The 13,623-nt window shown below is 41.3% G+C and overlaps 2 protein-coding genes across 3 annotated transcripts; one reads left to right on the top strand and one right to left on the bottom strand.

The window, feature by feature from the left end:
• Positions 1-269: 269 nt before the first annotated feature.
• Positions 270-8,357, top strand: dennd6b (DENN/MADD domain containing 6B). Of its 2 annotated transcripts, XM_043238026.1 has the most exons (21): positions 270-595; positions 781-819; positions 909-951; positions 1,039-1,151; positions 1,244-1,324; positions 1,454-1,559; positions 1,751-1,830; positions 1,960-2,022; positions 2,095-2,150; positions 2,247-2,369; positions 2,564-2,659; positions 3,026-3,120; positions 3,200-3,265; positions 3,434-3,498; positions 3,597-3,686; positions 3,789-3,842; positions 3,954-4,057; positions 4,225-4,327; positions 5,719-5,755; positions 5,836-5,910; positions 6,007-6,148. In XM_043238026.1, exons 1-20 carry the CDS (start codon positions 443-445, stop codon positions 5,880-5,882), a joined length of 1,614 nt encoding a protein of 537 aa, XP_043093961.1. In that variant the 5' UTR covers positions 270-442; the 3' UTR covers positions 5,883-5,910; positions 6,007-6,148. The 2 variants fall into 2 exon arrangements, with proteins under 2 accessions (XP_043093961.1, XP_043093960.1); XM_043238025.1 differs by lacking the exon at positions 5,719-5,755 and having other exon boundaries at positions 274-595; positions 6,007-8,357.
• On the bottom strand, positions 7,668-12,646 carry gcc1 (GRIP and coiled-coil domain containing 1). Its single transcript, XM_043238019.1, has 3 exons — positions 12,528-12,646; positions 10,980-12,131; positions 7,668-9,803 (listed from the first exon to the last, which is right to left on the bottom strand). Exons 2-3 carry the CDS (start codon positions 12,081-12,083, stop codon positions 8,490-8,492), a joined length of 2,418 nt encoding a protein of 805 aa, XP_043093954.1. The 5' UTR covers positions 12,084-12,131; positions 12,528-12,646; the 3' UTR covers positions 7,668-8,489.
• Between the last annotated feature and the right edge of the window lie 977 nt (positions 12,647-13,623).

Here is a 13,623-nt window from a genome sequence, read left to right as displayed (position 1 = left end):
GTTTCGTCTCGTTTTTGTATATTGTATCGTTTTATGGTCTCCTATTTGAGAATCCAATCCCCCCCAAGAACCAAGAGACCGTGAAAGCAATCACAAGGTAACACAGGTATAGATTTGTAGCAATAGCCAAAGTCAAAATGGATTATTTTATTCCCAAAATCATTAAGATATTAAGTAAAGGTTATCCATGCTATTTTGTACATTTACCACTAATATAACAAACATCTGGACAACTTTAAAGGCTATTTTTTAGTTTAATTTAATAATTATTTATTTTGCGCCCTCAGTGTCCAGTTTTTTCAAAGCGTTGCATCTCAGGCAAACGATCGAGTCCTTCCTCGCCGCGGGGGGGCGCTGTTCAGCCCCAACGCCTCCTGAACGATGACCGAGGACGAGACCATTCACAAAAGCGAGCGCTTCTCCGATGGACTTTTAGCTCGCAATGGACCCGTTTGACGGCTCCGACGCTCCGGAGGGGCCCTCGGAGGCAGCGGCGACGAACGCGGCGGTGCCGGTGCCGTGGTCGCGTTTCTCCGCCTGGCTCGAATGCGTGTGCGTCGTTACCTTCGACCTCGAGCTCGGACAAGCCATAGAGGTACACCGATTACGCGCACGCACCGACGTCGTTTGCTTAAGTGCATGCCTGTAATAATCCCACCGCGAAAAATAAAAATAAACGCGATGGCGGTACAAACGTCCCGCTTGTAACGTCACCGCCGCTGTAACCACAGCAACAGCGGCATCACTGCGCGCCTCTAACGCTGTTTCTCTCCTTATCAGCTCGTTTACCCTCACGATGTCAAACTCACGGAGAAAGAGGTGAGATGAATTTGATCTAAAATGTTTCACCCATTCATTTATTCACAGAATGCGTGGTAACACCCTTCCCTCTCCTCTCTGTCTTTTAGAAAACAAGCATCTGCTACTTATCGTTTCCTGACTCGTACTCAGGTAGGGCTGATCTGTTGAGTGCTTTCTTGATGAACGGCTGAAACGTGAGCACTAGGGCTCGATCACATGAGTGCATGTCTATCCCAGGATGCCTCGGGGACACTCAGTTCAGCTTCAGGCTGCGGCAGGCGGTGGGCCGAGGCAGCTCTCGGTTTGGGCAGGAGGACGCGTACGACAAGAATGCGCCCGTGACCCTGCAGGTCAGAGACAGACTTCGTTTCCCAGCATCGCGAGCTGATTGTGATGTGCTCCCAAAGCAATAAACGAGGTGTCGATTATGACTGTCTTTCAGAAGGAGCACGCGCATTTCCACGGGTATGTGTATTTCAGGCAAGTCAAAGACGCGTCCGTGAAAAGGGGATACTTTCAGAAGGTGGGTCACTGAAACGAAACGCGCGCATTTGTCCTGGACTGTTTAGACTTTACGCTTGTGATTTAGCCAAGGTCCACCAAAGTGGTGTGCTGAAAATAATCACCGTTTTGCGTCGCGCTGTATCCCTAGTCTCTGGTGGTGGTGTCCAGACTACCCTTTGTGAACCTCTTCCATTCGCTGCTGAAGGTCATTGCTCCAGAGTACTTTGAAAAGCAAGAGCCTTGTCTTGAGACAGGTGAGACCAGCTAGACTTCGGGGGGAAAAAGACACAACCCCACAGTGACCAAGCAAATTATATATATAACTATAAAACTATAATAACAAACATTTGCACACCAGCATTCATATACATCTTATCACATAATCTCAAGTTACCATGGAGGGTTAAATCTCACATCTTCGGTCGTATCGGTTCATATCTTTCAGTCTGTAATGAGATTGACCAGTGGCCAGCACCAGTACCAGGACAGACTCTCAACCTACCTGTGATGGGTGTGGTGATGCAGGTGAGAAGATTTTAAATGGATCTCTTAAAATGTGTACACTTTGGCTTTGGCGTTTTAAGGTGTCTTATCTAATGCCCTTATTACTCTGCCATCCATTCAGTGCATCAAATCCTTATTTTGGCTTTGCAGGTCAGAATTCCCTCAAAAGTCGAAACAGCAGCTGGAAGCCCTGCCAAACAACCGCAAACAGAGGTGCCCGCCTCGTTCGACTATGACGACTCTGGCCGTATGCTTTTATTTTAACACATGCTCTCATTTTTGCAGAATCTGCTCCCTGCCCCTACGGTTCTTCCGTCGGTTTACGAGCTGGATCTGTTCAAGTGAGTATTACGCCGGTTGTACGTGTTATCTGTAAACCGTCTGTTGATTTTACAGCACTCGCTAATAGCGGCCCTAATCGACCTTCATGTGATCAGATGTTTCCAGTCAGTCCTCATTCACGTGCAGATGCTCTGGGAGCTCATGTTGCTAGGAGAGCCTGTGGTTGTTATGGCACCCTCTCCAACCGTCTCCTCGGAGACCGTGCTGGCCCTGGTCAGGTATGGACATCGCATTTTCAAAGCTCTCCTTCCAGAAGCACACAAACAACATAAGGAACGGCTAAACCACACCTTTTCGCAACTGTTTATTTAACATTATGGTTTTTGTGAAATCGAAAAGGTTTCTTCGTAATGTAGAGTAGTTTTACATATACCGCATGCATATTTTTCTATGTTTTGTGCTTACTGTTTAGCACTGTGGCCCCACTGCACTACTGTGGTGATTACAGACCATACTTCACCATCCATGACAGCGAATTCAAGGAGTACACGACCAGAACTCAGGCTCCGTGAGTAGAAGCTCACTAAAGACTCTTTTTAAAGGATATTTCATTCAGAACTCTGTCGTCGTTTACTGACCGTCATGCCTTTCCAAACTCATTTGGATTTTCTTTTACAAAAGATGAATTAATGAAAGTGAATGGGCACCGGAAAATGACACAAAAGCAGCGTTCGGTTGCTCCGACAAAGCTATCCCGGCTTTAAAAGACTTGAAATATAGCATAAAAGTGTACGAAAGGCTTTGTGTTATTTAGTAGTTGGCAAAGTTTTGATGATATTCTTTAAAAAATCGCCTTTAGGTTCGTTCTAAATGTGAGCTACGTGCGCAGAGCAACATTTGTGGGGCAGGATGTGACTCTGTTTTCTGCTTTCAGGCCTAATGTGATACTTGGTGTCACAAACCCTTTCTTTATAAAGACCTTTCAGTGCTGGCCACATATTATTCGCCTCGGAGACCTGAAGATGTCTGGTAAATTATGCTGCTTTTTTAATAACACGATTTTTGGCGCATTGCACGCGAGACGTATCTAAATGGAGTTTCTTTGCAGGTGATTTACCAAAGCAAGTGAAAGTCAAGAAACTGGCCAAGTTAAAAACGCTGGATACTAAAACAGGTACGCAAGTAGTCTTTGCAGTGAAGTGTGTGTGTGTGTGTGTTTGTGTGTATATATCTAAAAAAATAAAAATATATTTAAAAAAAATAATTTTATATATATAATTTTTTATTTATTTATTTATTTTTTTAAATTAATTAATTTATTTATTTCTCTTATACCATAAAGGTATATATACAGCATACAAGACCTTTCTACACAAAGATAAAGCCCTCATCAAGCGACTCTTAAAGGTAGGCTGCAAATGTTTATTCACGAAAAACGGCATTTAAGTACGTTGAAGCACACATACGTCAGGCTCCTTGCTTTGGTTTTTCATTTTTACTTTTAGGGTATCCAGAAAAAAAGGCCATCAGAGGCACAGAGTGCCATTTTGAGGCGGCATCTGTTGGAGCAAACGCAGAGTTTCATTCTTCCGCTGGTAACAAGTTAAAAAATGTTTTTGCACCTTTGTTCAGAGCTTAATGACAGCTTCGCTTCATTCCTAAGCAGTGCTGAGCACCACACCTATTCTTTTGTTTAGGACCGGTATCTGGAAAGCCTCATGCCGCCACAGAGATCTGTGTCTCCCTGGAAGGTTGGTAAATCAAATTAAGGCGACGCATATGAGCCATTACCATTGATTATGTTGGAAGTCTTGAGATTAAAGTGGCATTGAAACAGTTGTTTGTGTGTGTGTGTGTCTCAGACCCCTCCTCAGATCCGGTCTTTCAGTCAGGATGAGTTCATGAAGACCCTGGATCAAGCAGGGCCACAACTAACTCTGAAAGGAGATTGGACAGGCCTTTACAGGTAACGCGCCAGGGCTGCGTTTCTAAACCCATTGACATCAATAATCTATACAGTCTATCTAAGCTTATGGTCCTTTGATGAGGAACACAGCCCAGGACATTCGGGAACTAAAGACTGAAACTTCCTACTAAGAGTGCTTATATTAAATGTTTATGTGTGGCTTTCAGGCGTTTCTTCCGTTCGCCAAACTTTGATGGCTGGTATCGGCTCAGGCACAGAGAGATGACTCAGAAAGTGGACTGTCTTCATTTAGAAGCCATCTGTGCGGCCGTGAGTACGACATTGGCTCTGGATTCGCTGGTATCACTATGCTTCTTAAATCTTTCTTGTTTTCAGTTCAGAATGTGTGTGCGTGTGTGCCAATAAAAAAAATGGGAAAAAGAATGTATAAAGGATTCGTTCACCCAAAAAATGATACACTCTCAAGTCGTTCCAAACCCGTACGCTTTCTTCTGTTGAACACAAAAAGAGGATTTTTGTTTTTTGTTTGTTGTGAGGAACTGAACTGTTCGCTCTTTTCCATGGAGGTAAACAGAGGCTTTGAAGCTTCAAAAAGGACACAAAAGCACAACAAAAAGCATCAGAAAAGGATTATGGGAGTAGTATATGTAACTAACGCTACCGTTCAAAAGTTTGGGGTCAGCCAGAATAGTTTTTCTTAAAGGGAAAAAATGCATTTATTTAGTAAGTGTAGATTAGTGCTTAATCGCATTCAAAATAAACGTTTTTAAAAGTGTGCTGTGTATATATATTTTTTGTAAATATAAATACAGAAAAATGCACACTACAAAAAAATATATTAACTACATGTATTTATAATGTATATGAATGTAAATATTTTCTAAATGTATTCTATACGTGTAGGTACTTATTATAAACATAATAAATTTACACAGAACATTATGCAAACAGAAGTTTTATTTTGGATGTGATTAATCACATTGAATTGTATGACCCTCTAGTATGTATTGAATGAAATTACATTAAATCCATTTTGTAACATTGCAATTGAGCAAAATAAAACATCCTAAACTAAACATATCATAGTTTCCACAAAGATTTTAAGCACAATTTTTTTTTTTTTTAATAATAATAATGTTTCCTGAGCACCAAATCAGCGTATTGGTATGATTTCTGAAGGATCATGTGACATTGAAGACTGGAGTAACGATGCTGCAAATTCAGCTTTTCAAATGTATTTAATAAGAGAGCAGTTATTTGTATAATTTGTAAAAAGTATTTAATTTTCACTCTATTTGTAATTTGTGAATGCTGATTTTTTTTTTTTTTTTTGAGCATAGGAGCATTAAATCGGTCTTATTGAGCCCTTACATTTTAACATAAGCGAAGAACAGACTGAAATTGAAGTTGTTATTCACAATCTTCTTCCCCAGTTCTGTGACTAGATTATTAAACCGTTTTGTGAGCGAATCATTCAGTAATGTTTTTCTTTTTAAACCGGATTAACCAATTATATAAAAGAACGCAAAGTAATGATTGAATAACCTCTCCACTTCTCTGGTGAACTTCGATAAACACACCAAAGAAATCAAGACCTGAAGATTCACAGTTGATGACGACTTAAATTTCAGTCTGTTTTTAGTTGCATGGAAAAGCGCGGCCGGTACAATTCTTCAAAATCCTTCTTTTGTGTTCCACAGAAGAACGAAAACCCCACGAGTTCAGAACCACGTGAGGGTGAGTTAATAATAACAGTACTTTTAAATGATGAATTGTTCTTTTAACGGCTCATTCGGTTTATGTTTTCATTCATTCAGGATCTGCTGACATGGACCAAAGACAAATCCGAGGTAGAGATTGTTGACCTCATCCTGAAACTTCGAGAGAAACTGGTGAGTTAAACCACGTTTTGAATAAAAGCGAATGATTTGCGAGTTACGTCAAAACATTCGCCATCTATCTTATTTTTTTTTACATGCTCTACCCAGACCAGAGCTCGAAAACACCAGCTTCCAGTGAAAGAAGAACTCCTGGAGAGATTAGAGCAGTCCATCCAGACCATCATCAGCTCCTTGCCAGAGGATCTACAGACATTGTTACACAGACAATGACAATCAGACCCACGTGAACAACACTGACCAGCAGATCCACTGATACACACACACAGAGAGACTGTCTGTCCAGGATATACCAGCTATATTTGAACCCATAACACCTGCACAGGTATCAGCCCACATCTCTTCTTCTGGTAAATACGCTACCTGAGAGGCCTTTCATTTTGGATGTACGGTACCGGTGAAAAACGACAGATACTGCTGCTATACAGGGTCCTAGATGACACACGAAGAACACCGAAAACATTGATACTTTGATTAAACTCGTTTGAAGTCCTCAGCTCGACTTCACGCTAGATTTTAGATGTCTGCTACGTTACATTTTAACATGCACCAAGTATTTCGAGCCTGCAGTCAATTAGCACTGCATGAACAAGGCGTTTATTTTATAAACCAACGTTTAGTCAAATATATTAATAAAAGTGGCTTTTAATTAGCAGATGCAGTGAATTTTTTTTTTTAACACGGATGACTTAGTTTCGTTCAGTTTAAGATGCTTTTATCATTATTTATTGAGTATCAATGCTTTTATTTCAGCGATGTTGCTCGTCATTATTTAGGGACATTAAGAAGAACATTATTAAATGCATAGCAGCGCTATTGGTATTATTTATTTAGGCCTTACCTGACCTTTAACCTTTGCATGGGAGCACTTCTACTACATTGATTCACCTGTTTTTATGATTATGTTAGAAACTGATTGTCTAGTCTTTCTTTTTTTTTAGGTTGCCAAACTTAGAATTGATCTTATTCTGAACTGGATTAACAGACTCTGGGTTAACAAACTCCGGATTTGTTGAGTGCAATGTCAGTAATACGCAATACAATCACATATAAGCTACTCAAGTCTGTATATATATTGTGTTTGCAAGTAATATATACCTTTTTTGATCCAGCCTGAACCTCACTTGATAAGGAAAGATTGTTCTTTTGATTTGTGCCATTTACGGTTTTAAACGTCGCACTGCACTTTGCACATTTTGACTTTTTCCATTTGATTTTGTGTTGGTGCTTTTTCTGCTTTCGTTTACGGTCGTTCCATTGTAAAGTTTGCCGCTTCTGCAGTATTTTAAAATTGTTTTTTTTGAAAGAGCCATATTATGTTTTTATGGTTGGGACTGTATTATTAAAATACGTTTTAACAAAACAGCAGTAAGACTTGAGCTCATCTGCCCGTTGAGTTTATCAGTGGAGACAAACAGTTGGGAAACTCCAAGACCACTATTGAATTTAAATAGCATAATAATTTTATTTCTTTCTTTCAGTATGCCAGAAATCATGTTAAATTAAATGGCAGGAATCTTAAAGTAGTAACCTGTCTCGATGCAGAGCACCTAACCTCACACTGCAGACTTTTTAACTGTAGTTTTTATAATACTGGTGATCTGATGATTTTTTTTTTTAATTACTATTATTATTGCCCTATAATATTCCAACCAGTATCATGTAGTGGAGTAATGGATTTTACAAATGATAAACTGAACATTAAACATGTTTAAATATACTGGAATACACCAACATAAAAAATAAAATGCTGAAGAGAGCAAAAGAGTTTTATTGTTTTGGTCAAGAATACTCATTTACTAAGAAGACAACCGTGAAAATGATCTGTAATTATGTGTTCTCAAAAAAGCATTATGTGTATTCAGCGTATATATAAAGTAATAAACAGTGTAGCCAACAAATACCAGGGGAAATTAGAGCCAACCAAAATCTCTAAAAGAAAAAAAATGAAGTCGCTCACATCCTTCTTAAGTTAAATTCAAACTGCTATATGTTTACAAACCCAAAGCAACTGACGATTTTTCATTTATTTTTTAATTGATGATATATTCCCGTTAAAAACCCTGGAATTAGTTTGTGTTTAATATATATACATGGATTTCATCATGACAATAGATGAAAAGTGCTGCTGTCTGAAGGCATTACTTGCTAGAGTCCCTTTTAAAAGCCTGTCAGAGCCTTTTAAGGGAATTTTCTTTGGTATACCCATTCTGTTACCTTTCAGTTGAACTAAATAGTGTTACATCACATCTCCAGTCACTATATAAAACCGATATCAACATCTTGTTACAGACTGAAAACACAGTGTCAGGATCTAATATTATGTTGCACACACAGGAGGGATGTTTTGGGATGTTTGGTCAACTCTTAAATGATCCAACACTGAATTCAAACCATTCATAAACTGCTTAGTATCTCGTCATGCAATAGCTGGTGCATATGTGTCTTTGTCGGAAATATATCTACATTGCTGCTCCTGTAATTTGGTTCTCACACTGCACTCAGAAAGTGGTCAATAAAAATAAACATTTATCTCGGCACAGTAGAACCGTAAAGTCTCTCTTCTCAGCTCATCATCTCATCCCTGTCGTCCACCAACTGTGTTGTTGCTGCTTTAGCACAGCCTGTTTCTCTTGAGGACTAAAGTGCAAAATGGTCAAAATGGCCGTGAGTGTCTGCTGGCGCCCTCTAGTGTCATGGAGGGTGAGAAACCTATAAATGACGTTCTTGAGATACTCAAGGTTGGCCCCATCTCTGCCCTGGTCTCGAATGCGTTTGTCCAACTGGCACCGCAGCTCAGCGACCTCTTCTTCGTGCCTCTCTCCATTAGCAATCAGCTTTCCTTGCAGCTGATGCAAATCCTCCTCAACACGATGCTTTTGTTTGCGCAAGGAGGCCACCTCCACCTCCTTGCGTGCCAGCTGTTCGGCGTACAACAATAAAGTCGGCTCATTGGGCCCAGCTAGTTTCAGAGCTTGAGCGATAATGTCACCTTCTTCTTGTTCTGGATCAGCTTCCTCTAGGTCGCCTCCTTCCATCGCCAGGCTGTTATTTGTAGCGTGTTTCTGATGGCTTCCAAAGCTGAGCGCTGTTGCCGCCCGGAGTCGCTCCAGCTCCAGGTCTTTTTCTGCAAGAAGAGCCATGGTGCGATCTCTCTGTTTGTGCATCTCTTCTTCAAGCCGCAAGAAGTTCTCCCTGTGTTGAGCCTCAAACCTCTCGACTTCCTGTTTGTGGGTCTGCTGGAGCGCTACAAGCGCTTGTTGCCGCTCCTCCAGGTCCCGTTTGTGCTTGACTTCTGCTTCGTCGGAAATGATACGAAGGTTGATGTACTTCTCCTTCAGCTCAGCCAGCTGGTCGCGTGCTTCTTCTAACTCTTTGGCCTGGTTGCCATCTTTCGTATTCTTGTTTTTAAGAACACCCTGCGCCCTCATTTTGTAGCGCTCAAACTCCTCCTTAAGCTGCCGAAGCTCTTGTTGGTAGTGAAGCGCTGAAGCCTTCTCGCTCTCTGAGACTTCTTGGTTCTTTTCTTCTTCCAATAGCTTTTCGATGTCCAGACTCTGGTCTTGAGATCTTTGCGCTGCCAGGAGGAGCAACTTCTTTACCTTCTCTAGTTTGTCCTTTAACACGTCCACGTTCAAGTTGGTGTCGTCGAGGTTTAGATCGGTGGTCGTTGACCTGTTGACTGCTGCGATGGCGAGGGTTTTGTTCTCTGTGTCAAGCTGAAGGATGCGTTCTCGCAGCCTCTGAGCGTTTTGTTGGTCCTTCTGCCTGGCCTTCTCGCAGGCGCCCAGTAGTTCGGAGAGCTCAGACACTCGCTCCTCAAGGCTGGCAACTCGTGCTTCCTCCATCTGTGCCTGCTCTCGAAGACGCTCATCTGCTTGTGCCACCTGCAAAGGAAAAATAACAATAAATGTTTAACACACCTGAACCAACTAATGAGGGTATTCAGTATTAAGAAAAATCTTGAGGTAAGTCTGCTGAGGCAGGTTAAACTAGATGAAAACTAGAGCTAAACTAGATGGAGGGTGCTTCTCAAAATGGAGGGACGCTTCCTCGTAAAGCTGCATATTCAGGCATCATAAAACCCCATCAAAAACATCTCAGGGATCCTTAGTAGATAGCCCCTTTTTTGCGTTCTTCTTCATTCGACTGAGCTTGTCTGATTTCATAATGCGATGCATATTGAAATCACATATTGGGAACCATTAGGAGATCGCTGTTGTGAATGGAGATGGAGACTGACTTTTTGCGCATAAAAGTATTCTTGCAGCTTCATAACATTACAGATGAATGTCAAAAGGACTATTTTAACAATTTCCTTACTACCTTTCTGGGCCTTGCACATTTTAGTTGCATTGCAGTCTATGCATGATCAGAAAGCTCGCAGATTTCATCAAAAATATCATCAATTGTCTTCCAAAAATGAAAAAAAGGTTGTACGGGTTTGGAAATAAATGGTGAGTAATTGATGACAGAAGTTTCATTTTTGGGTGAACTATCTCGTTAATTATTTTCATGTTATGGCCAATAACCAATAAATGACTTAAATTAATAATTCTGAATATTTTAAGTAAATTTAGGAATTACAACACTTTGATGTACAAAATAAAAATGTATATTCATTTCGAGAATTACTTACTGATGTGTTCCCAACATTTCAACAAGGTTTAGACCCTTTCCTACAATCTACTGCCAATTAATTTATTCAAATCATTCAAATGTGCCTCGTCAAGCAATGGACTGAACCAAGTCTCCTCCCAACACTTCACTCAATGAAAGATCTGTTCTTCTGCTACATGTGCCACTTGCAAAACATTGCAAAACAAAACAGCCTGTTAAACGATGTGAAGCGACATGAATTAATGCTACAAACCCAATATATGCATTTCAAGAGAAAACGGTAAGGCTAATGACACAAGCGGCAACTTTTTGAGCAATTTTGCAAGTCAACAAAATGGGTAACGAATTTCTGTTTGGATATTTTAGATCAGCTGTGGGCCTGTTTTGCTCAAAAAGTTGCCCAGTGTATCATCAGCCTAAGATAGCTTTGAAACATAGACTACCTTTCTGATTTCCTGCTGAAGCTGCTGGTTGAAGTGAGCTTTGAGCTCTGCGATCTCTTGCTGGAGCTCCTCGACCCGTGGATCGGGTTTGCTCTTCTCGACCACCGCGGCCTTCAGGCTCCTCCTCAGCTCCTCCCGTTCCTGAGTGATCTCTTTCAGCTGCGTTTCACAATCCATCCCTCGGTCAGCCGCCTGCATGGCTTCAGCCAGCGCCTCTCGCGAATCCTCCAGTTTGAGCTCGGCATCCTGTCTCAGTCCCCTCTCCTCCTGCAGGAGCTTCTGGAGCTCTCGGAGCATGAGAGCGTGATCGCCCTGCTCCTGCTCCCGTTCGTGTTGCTGGGTTATGACCCGGGCTTTGCTCTCCGCCAGCTGCTCCTGAAGGCTCTGAAGCTCCACCTGGTGCTGCTTCTGCTCTTCCTCCATCCTGGCTTGAAGCTCCTCCAGCTCCTGCTTCATCTTGCGCTTGTCTGCCTGGAACGAAGCTTCCATTCTGGACTTCTCTTGCGTGACGGTGGCTAAGGAACTGGTCAGAGTGGACAGCTGCGTTTTCAGCTGGATGACGCGGCGATCCGCGTCCGCTGAAGGCGGCGGCGGCGGCTCCGCACACCCGCTGCTGCTGCTGCTGATGCCACTTTCGGAGCCACTCGCCTCCTCGGTTTGCTGAGGCGATGCGTTTGGGACGGTCCCGGCAGCGGCTCCATCTACCGCGCAGCTTTGGTCCTCCTCTGTTTGGTCTCCTTTAGTGCTGTTGCTGGTCACGCTAGTGGCCGTTTCAGCAGAGGCCGCTGTATCCAGGCTGTCTTCGCTGTGAAGTGACGATCGGTCGTCCCCAAGGTCAGAGGACAAAGGTCGTTCGGCGTTTTCTGAACCTCCTCCGAACGACAGGCTGTCACTACGCTGGCTTAAATCGACCTCCTGCGAAATAGTCAGCACCTTCAGGCTGGCTTCCAAGGCCTCTTTTTCCTTGAGCAGGCTTTGATACGCTCTGACAACATCTTTAAAGCGCGTCTGATACTTCACAAGCTGCTTCTTTTGCACCTCGATCGTTTCCAGCAGCTCTTTCTTGCCCGGGCCTCCACCAAAGCTCATACCAAACTTCTCCATGGTGCATCGGTGTCAGTCAGGTTTCATACTCTCTGATGTGATCTCCACCTGCAAAGTGAACAGATTTATGGCTGTGAAATAAAAGAAGAGCTATGTGTTTGTAGTTTGCTTAAAGAATGCTTTTCACACTTCAGTATTATGAATGGAAAGCACATATACAAAAAAACTGGCTTGATTTCTTCGTGTCTGGTTGCTAGTCTTAGCTAGACTGCTTTCCGCAGTATTTTATTATAATAACGACTATGTTTACAGCTCACATCGGCGATTGTTGTCTTTAGCTAATTAGTTAGCAAGTTTTAAAGGTGTCAGAATACATACGTTACATTAAATCCTATATTTTGACATGCATGTCCACAGCACTGTGCAAAACATGTTAACCGAATGCGCTCTCAATAACGTTTGTTGTTCATATAAGCGTATTAAAGAGTCGAAATATCGTATTACCGGAGTACGTGTCCTGTTTACTTGCAGCCGTCGCTTCCTGGTTGGGAAGTGACGTTCGACTGCAAATTAAAAGTTTAGGAGTGTTACAAAATAAATATTGCAAGTGCGTTAGAAACCGGTTTATATGTCGGATTATTCGATTTTTAAAAAAGAAGCATATAACAAAAAAATAAATACAGTCCATTGCTTTCATTTCGTTGATTGTTGTGGTTAATGCTGTTCTCGACCTTAAACAGTGACTACCGCCACCTATAGTTACTGTAGAATAAGAATTAATTTAATTAAATCTAATTGTTTCATTTTATGATTATCATTATACAAAGCTCTGTTTTCTTTGATAATTTTTAAAATATTTTATACCATCAGAGTATTCATAAATTACGTAATAAAACCCCAAAAACATGAAAATCTCAGTTTGTCTTTGTTTTTTGCACACTATTTTCCTGTGGACAAACTTGCACTCTCGTGTGGCCTCTCAAAAACTCATGACAGGCCATGGAAACTCTACTGTTTCAACAAGCATCTTCCTTTGGGTTTATTCGGCTGTGGGTGGTTGAAGCGAGAGAGGCAGTGCTGCTGGTGCTTGCTAACAAACAGGTCAATGAGAGCGAATGACCTGACAGGCAAACTAGACCTCTGGATCGGTTATCTAAAAACTACTAAACTATTAAGAACAGAGAATTACTAAAGAGTGCTTGAGCAAAAATCAGATGCAAGTAAATATTAGACATGTTGAAATCCTCTTTGCTTGTTTCAACTTCACATTCACAACTGGCACAATCAGTTCCTGTTCTAACGTACTTTTCTGTATCTTCCTTCCCCATCTCTTCTCTTTGTCATTCATTCTGTATATATATATATATATATATATATATATATATATATATATATATATATATATATGTGTGTGTGTTTAAAGCCTCATCATCTTATTAGTCATTTAACCTTGCACAGAATAAGTCTGTTTTGCTATAAAACACAATTGAAAGATGAAGGTAAGTATTGTACTATTTTAGGGTTAGACAGGGATAAAAGCATAAAGGAATCGTAAAACAGAGTAAGATTAGGAATTTCCATAATTTCAGACTATGAACAG

Source organism: Puntigrus tetrazona, chromosome 4 (assembly GCF_018831695.1).
Source record: "Puntigrus tetrazona isolate hp1 chromosome 4, ASM1883169v1, whole genome shotgun sequence".
Classification (NCBI taxonomy): domain Eukaryota; kingdom Metazoa; phylum Chordata; class Actinopteri; order Cypriniformes; family Cyprinidae; genus Puntigrus; species Puntigrus tetrazona.
This window is presented reverse-complemented; position numbering and strand designations above follow the sequence as displayed.

Coding starts and splice junctions, on each gene's coding strand:
- dennd6b (XM_043238025.1), top strand. CDS start 443: ATGGACCCGTTTGACGGCTCCGACGCTCCGGAGGGGCCCTCGGAGGCA. Junction 2,151..2,246: donor TACGAGCTGGATCTGTTCAA/GTGAGTATTACG, acceptor TCATGTGATCAG/ATGTTTCCAGTCAGTCCTCA. Junction 4,058..4,224: donor GATTGGACAGGCCTTTACAG/GTAACGCGCCAG, acceptor TGTGGCTTTCAG/GCGTTTCTTCCGTTCGCCAA.
- gcc1 (XM_043238019.1), bottom strand. CDS start 12,083: ATGGAGAAGTTTGGTATGAGCTTTGGTGGAGGCCCGGGCAAGAAAGAG. Junction 9,804..10,979: donor TTCAGCAGGAAATCAGAAAG/GTAGTCTATGTT, acceptor TTTCCTTTGCAG/GTGGCACAAGCAGATGAGCG.